The 7,010-nt window shown below is 37.6% G+C and overlaps 1 protein-coding gene across 1 annotated transcript in view; it reads left to right on the top strand.

Moving 5' to 3' along the window:
- SBF2 (SET binding factor 2) overlaps nt 1-7,010 on the top strand; it is a 415,224-nt gene that overhangs the window by 367,370 nt on the left and 40,844 nt on the right. Inside the window, exons 18-21 of the mRNA XM_082682393.1 lie at nt 1,648-1,661; nt 2,424-2,620; nt 4,825-4,965; nt 5,843-5,938. Coding sequence (XP_082538519.1) covers nt 1,648-1,661; nt 2,424-2,620; nt 4,825-4,965; nt 5,843-5,938 — 448 coding nt within the window. The remainder of the gene's footprint in view (nt 1-1,647; nt 1,662-2,423; nt 2,621-4,824; nt 4,966-5,842; nt 5,939-7,010) is intronic.

The following is a 7,010-nucleotide window of genomic DNA, read 5'->3' as shown; positions in this document are numbered from 1 at the left end:
AGTGATACGTTCAGAAGGCATCCGAGGCGGTCTCTCTGTTAGCGGCAGCCCAGCCTGACTCGGTGGCCTAGCCCCCCTCAGGGACCTTCTTCACTGCGGGGCTGGCCAGGCTTGGAGCAGAGGCAGTGGTACTCTTTCTGGGCCGTGGGGGGACACTGCCCCACTCCAGGCGGCCCTGGGATCCTCCTGGTCCAGGCTGCTGTGGGTCCAGGAGAGCTTAAACACCTTCTTCTGCCTTGATTCTCTTTTCATTTTTTGCATCAGTATTAATGTTTTTTGCATACTTTGCGTCTTTATTCAAAAATGTAAACTTTCTTTGTCAGTCTATATACATGCCTATATATGAAGAGTTGGGTTGGTCCAAAGGGATGGGATTATTTTTTTAACACAAATTTTGCCCAGTTGTACTGCTTTCTGTGTTTAACTGTGCCATTAAAATATATATATATATATATATCTTTAGGGCACCTGTGTGGGTAAGTCAGGTAAACTTCTGCCTTAGGCTAAGGTCAAGATCCCAGAGTCTTAATAGTGAGCCCTTCCTCTGGCTCCCTGATTGGCAGGATGCTTGCTTATCCCTTTCCTGCTCCACTTGTTTGTGCTCTCTGTCAAATAAACAAATACAATATTTTTTTAAAGAAATATTAACTTAAAAAATAAATAAAAAATAAAATTAAAAAGAAAAACACAATGATATATCACCTCATACCTGTCGGAATGGCTAAAGTCAAAAACACAAGAAAAAATATTGGTGAGAGTGTGGAGAGAAAGGAACCGTTGGTCACTGTTGGTGGGAATGCAAACTGATGCAGCCACTCTGGAAAACAGTATGGAAACTCCTCAAAAAGTTAAAAATACCCTGTGATCCAGTAATCACACTATTGGACATATACCCAAAGAATAGGAAAATACTAATTCAAAAGAATATATGCATCCCTGTGTTTATAGCAGCATTATTTACATTAACAAAAGTATAAAAACAACCTAATTGATGAATGGATAAAGATGTGGTGTGTGTGTGTGTATATATATATATGATGGAATATTACATCATATATATATATATATATGATGGAATATTACACAGCCATAAAAAGGAATGAAATCTTGCCAGTTGCAACAACATAGATGGATCTGGAGTGTAAGGTGGATGAAGCGAAGCAAAATAAGTCAGTCAGAGAAAGACAAATACTATATGATTTCACTCATGTGGAATTTAAGAAACAAAACAAATGAAAAAGGAAAAAAAAGGAGAGAAACAAACCAAAAAACCAGACTCTTAACTATAAAGAATGGACAGATTGTTACCAGAGAAAGGTAGATGGAGAGATGAATGAAATAGGTGATAGGGATTAAGAGTAAGTTATCTTGGAGCGCCTGGATAGCTCAATAGTTTGAGCATCCACCTCTTGATCTCAGCTCAAGTCTTGATCTCAGGGTCATGAGTTCAAGCTCCACACTGGTCTCCACATGGGACATGGAGCCTACATTTAAAAAAAAAAGAGGAAGAACAGGAAATGTACTCACATGTAAATATATGGGATTAGAGGTTGGGAGGTTACTAATATGAAATCTCTTTAGTATAATATTTCTAAATAATCTAAAGGAAGTAACTCTGAAACCTGCCTATCTTCTTGTGTTTCCTAGTCTATAAAAACAAAGTACTCCTGTCTGTTTTGTATTTCCCCAGCGTCGTATCCTATAACTTTATGAGCTAATCTTTTTAAATTATCAACATGTAGTGTTAATATTTAAACTTGTTTTGACATTTGAACGTACTGTTCTCATACTAGAAATCATTTGGTTTTGATTTTTAGTTCTTTCAACATGTCAGACAGGCTAACATTAGTGTACTCTATTCTCAGTTGTCATTTCCGCAGACTAATGAGTTGACAATTTGACTTGTCATCCCCATAAAGTTGGTATTAATCCAGTAATCTTACAATCTTTATTTCAAGTTGACAGAAAGTAGTGTATAAGGCAAAGAGAATCATCAGTTTAACAGAGGCCTTTTTAGTAATGCTACATAGCATTTTTCTAAGTTTAGGTTATTATACATGAGTCTGCAGTTATTATTAAAGGGGGTTTATTTCAAAAAAGACAACAGATTAATGGATTTATTTAATTGTTTTCACCATCTCGGCTGTTTCTTCTCAACCCCTAAAGAACTGAGCTGAAACTAAGTTCCATGTTTAAAAAAATATCTTACCCCCCAAAGAATAAGTTAATTAAAATAAATTTAAAAATAAAAAATATCTTACCCCTCAACCAGTATATTTCTGAGCCTTAGAAAATTACAGGATATGATGATGTTCATGTTCTCATATTCTCTCTCTCTCTCTCCCCATTTCTTTCCCATTCTTCCTCCCCTCTTCCCCCCTGCAACCCAAATCATTCACTTTCTCCTTTCCATGTCCCTGAAGCTATCCTGGCCTTTTAGTTGTACCTCAAGCTATACAAGACAGTAGTTTACCAAGAGTTGCCCGCTGCTATCGACACAATCGCCTGCCTGTTGTATGTTGGAAGAACTCAAGAAGTAGTACCCTGCTTCTCCGATCTGGAGGATTCCATGGGAAGGGAGTAGTTGGTCTTTTCAAATCTCAGAACTCCCCTCAGGCAGGTAAGCCTCTCTCCATAGCACAGTTATGATCATTTTACTTCAGAGAATTCCTAAAAATAAAGGAGGTAATATCTTGGAATGCCAACCATACCCTTATATTGAGCCTTCTCTCACAGGCTTTCTGCAATGCAATATAAAACATGTACTACTTGACAATGTGGGGTTACACCTTGAATTTGACATTTTGCTTAATATATCTGTCTGTATCATAATAAAGTCTGTGGTTCTAGGCTGTTTTCATTCCAGCAAACCAGAGTATCCACAGATGAAAACTAGATTATGCTGATCTTTCTCTTTCTTTCTGGGAAGCATCCAAGAATACTTAACAGCTTTCGAAGCAAGTAGGGATCCTCTGTCCCACGTAATTTGAGATATTTTATCTCATTCCTATAAATCACATGCACACACACAAACAAGTTAGCAAACTACTGACCAAAATGCTGCCTTTAAAGAAGCTCTCAAACAAAGGATATTTTTGGAAGCTAGAGGGACACCAGCTTAAGAAAGCAGGCAGTACTGCTGTCCTTTTATTCTGAGGATATTTTTAAGCACTGTGTTTGAGGTCTTGAAGTCAGTCAAGAGCTGTATTTTGCTGACCTTTCTCATAATTTCTAGCTTATAGTAGATGCTCAGTAAAATTAAACAATAGACCACCAAGATATCAGATCCAATTTAGGCTTGGCTGTGTTCTTAACCCTTTGGAAGTGAGGTAAGTCAAGTTCTGTGGTTCAGTAGGTAAAACTATGTGCTTTTGATATCTCCTTTTTATTCTCATCCATTTTCCTCCTTTTATTCTTAAAGTTGACCAGTGTGTCCTTGACTATTCACTTGACTAAGGGTACCACACACACAATACATCAGCAGCAGCAGCAGCAGCATTGTCATTATTATCCAACCTGTCTTAGAGTCTCAGCATTGGTATAATTAAAGGCAATTGGCTTTGAACTATTTTGACACTGGGGAATCCTCCCAAGCCACAAAGTAGATATAATAGAACATGGCATATGGAAGTTACTTACATAAAGTGAGGGAGTCATTTCAGGAGCCTTGATAAATATATCACTGAGCTTTTCATTGGAAAAAAATTGAAATTATTTTATTCCACTGGTTTCTGATTTTTTTAATATAATATAAAAACATTTCACACAGACCTGTACCCCTGAGGCAAATAATACATTATATATTAATAAAAATAATTTTAAAAATAAACAAAATAAATAAAAAATTTCATATTTTTGAGCTCACACATATGCCTGCATTTTAATATATTTGAAATTGGGATGCATCTTAAAATATATGTGATCAGAAAGAATTGTCGTAGTTTAAATGGAAGAGTTTTTCATTCTTAGTACATAAAATAATTAGATCTTATAATTGATGACATCTTAGAGTTTATAAAATATAATAATGGCATCTTAAAAGTTCATAAAATATAATTTTTCTAACTTCTTAAATTCAAGATGTAAAAAATTTGCTAATATCTCTTGTCCTTCTAATGAGTCCAGAATGCTGCCTCTTTAAAGTGCCCAGGCCAATTTCAATGATTCTTTGCTCCACACAAACCAGACTCAGATTACTGAGTCTGAGAATTGCTCAGAATTGCTCTCACATTTATTTCCCTCTGCATATCCTCTGCCCCTCTCTTAGAAGGACCAGGGAATCTGTCAGTAGCTGTTGCTGCCTTCTCCCCATCTTCCTCTACTCTTCCTTCAATGAACCCCTACAAGTTTGTGTGCCATGTTAGACCTGTGTGGCAGAATTAGAAGAAAGCTACCAGTATGGGAATTCTCACCTCTGTCCATTCCAGGTTGCCAAAGGAACCCACTCCATCCTCTGCTCCCAAACAGTAGCATGGACAGCATAATTTAGGGGACATCATCAAGCAGATGTTGCCTTTCGTGACTCTTTATTCTAAGTTGCTTCTATAATGAGAAGCTACACCTATGCTTGGAAGGTCAGCCCTGTGCTGGCTTTCCAGACCTGGGCTCTTTCTGGGAGGATGATGAGGCAACAAAGAAATAGGTGTGGTGAAACCAATATTAAAGGAGAAGAGCCATCTAATAGTTTACAGCTTAAAGTGGGTCTGGTTTCTGTATTTGGGTGTGGTAACTTGAAGATTATATACAGAAAGAATAAGATACATCAGTAAATATCTCTTTTATTAACTTAGAGACAGTTTGTTCTATTCGCTTATTCTTTTACAGCTCCTACCTCCTCCTTAGAATCTTCCAGTAGCATAGAACAAGAAAAATACCTGCAAGCCTTACTGAATGCAGTTTCTGTCCATCAGAAACTCAGTGGCAATAACACCCTTACTGTCAGGCCAGCACTTGCTCTGTCTCCAGGTAAGATCTGATAATATTTTTCTTCTTGACAACCACGAGAGGTCAGATTCATTCCCAGGGTTAGTCTCTTTAGTTATTTATACTGTTCTTTCTGTATGACCCCTTAAAGCTTTGCCCTGTGGGGCTATAACTTTAGCTCCTTTTACTTAAAAATCAGCATGCCACTGTTAATGTCTAGTAACCAAATGTGGGGGTTCCGTTTTTTTCCTTTTTAAAAGAATAATAGGAGTGGGGAACATAAAGTCATCTTTTTTCCTAGAATCTGTTTTACATAGACTTTAACATATTATTACAAAGTTGAATGTTTAAGTTGAACACCTGATTGTGAAATGTGTATGTAGTAAATTGCCATGTATAAGTTTGAAATTCCTGAAATTTCTGCAGCCTTTTATGATTTGTAGTACAGTTTGTTTTCACTAGATTTGGATGAAACCATTAAGACTTGTACTAATATTCTGTTTCAGTTATCATGTGATGGAACCCCAAAGGGTTCATGTAGAGGTAACCCTAATGTGTTAGACACAGGAGCATGTGACTTGAAAAGTTGGTCTCCTTGGCTTAATCAGCTATTTGAATTAGCTCAACATAAGCAGAAAGTGGCTTTTCTTGTAAAGTAACACCATGCATGCCTTGCTTCATTTATCATTAAATTCTCTGATTGCACTTGCCAAACCTAACTCTCTATAATCTTGCAAATGTGTGTATCTCTGAGGAAATAGTAACAGTGCCTTGTTATCTCTATTAAAGCGATGGGTACTTAAAAAGTACAGTGTTTGGCAGCAATTAGACATGCTACACATGAAGATAACTTTTTGTCATTTGAGTAATGTTAACCTGAACGACATGGTCTTTGTTCTTCTTTTTGGCTGACTTTCAGGGACTGAAAGGAGGACTTCAAGAATGTCTACTGTGCTTAAGCAGGTAGTGCCAGGACATTTGGATGTAAACCCATCCAATAGCTTTGCTCGAGGAGGTTAGTAAGATTGATTTTATAACTGAGCACTGATACGACCTTAAAATTTTAAAAAATTTACTCTAGATAGTCATATTTGAAATCAACTAATTATGGTTCCGATTGTTCTTAATTACCCTTTTCTAAATAAATTAGCGAATTTGTTACTGGTGTCACTGACAGATAAGTTTAGCCTCCTGGAACAAGAGGCATAATAATTGCTGAAATCTTAGGTATTGATGAGTTTGGAAATTGCAGGAGGTAAGGGGGATGTGTCTAAATGGTCAGCTCTGCAAATACCTACAATGCTTCAGGTTTGCAGGGTAGAAAAGCTGATCACGGAGCAGAAACAGCTAGAGAGAAGTAATACGAGACTCAGAGAGTTGTGCCTCCCCGTGCCTGTAATTTTTACTTCTGTTCTCTGAAATACTAGGTTAGGGAACAAGAGAGAATGATACTCAGGTTACTCTTTTCTTCCTCCGGGCTTTCACTGCTGGCATAAGGAAGTAGAGAAAGGCCTGTATTTGCTCTTTTAGCTCCAGAGGTGGTCCACTTTGGTCTCTGGAGATTATGTGAGATTCTTTTACTTTTCAGAGGAAATTCCAAAGCACGTATCTTGATTGTAAAAATCTACTTCCCACTGGATTCACAGAATCTTGGGCTTTTCTTCTCACTCCCATGCAGTGCTGAATCCCCTTGAAAACGTACCAAGTGATGGGCACCTGGGTGGCTCAGTGGGTTAAAGCCTCTGCCTTCGGCTCAGGTCCTGATCTCAGCGTCCTGGGATCGAGTCCCGCATCGGGCTCTCTGCTCAGCAGGAGCCTGCTTCCTCCTCTCTCTCTCTGCCTGCTTGTGATCTCTCTCTCTGTGTCAAATAAATAAATAAACATTTAAAAAAGAAAAGAAAAGAAAACGTACCAAGTGAATGATCCAAGTTACTTGAACATCATCAGTAATGGGAAACTCATTTCTTCCTAAAAAGTAGTCCTTTGCATTTGTAAGCAACTCTATATATTGTTAGAAAATTCTTTCTCATATTGATCTAAAAATCTGCCACTATGTAACTTTTACATATTGGCCCTAGCTCTTGTGC

The sequence above is a fragment of the Mustela nivalis genome (genome assembly GCF_964662115.1).
Source record: "Mustela nivalis genome assembly, chromosome: 9".
Taxonomy (NCBI): Eukaryota; Metazoa; Chordata; class Mammalia; order Carnivora; family Mustelidae; genus Mustela; species Mustela nivalis.
This window is presented reverse-complemented; position numbering and strand designations above follow the sequence as displayed.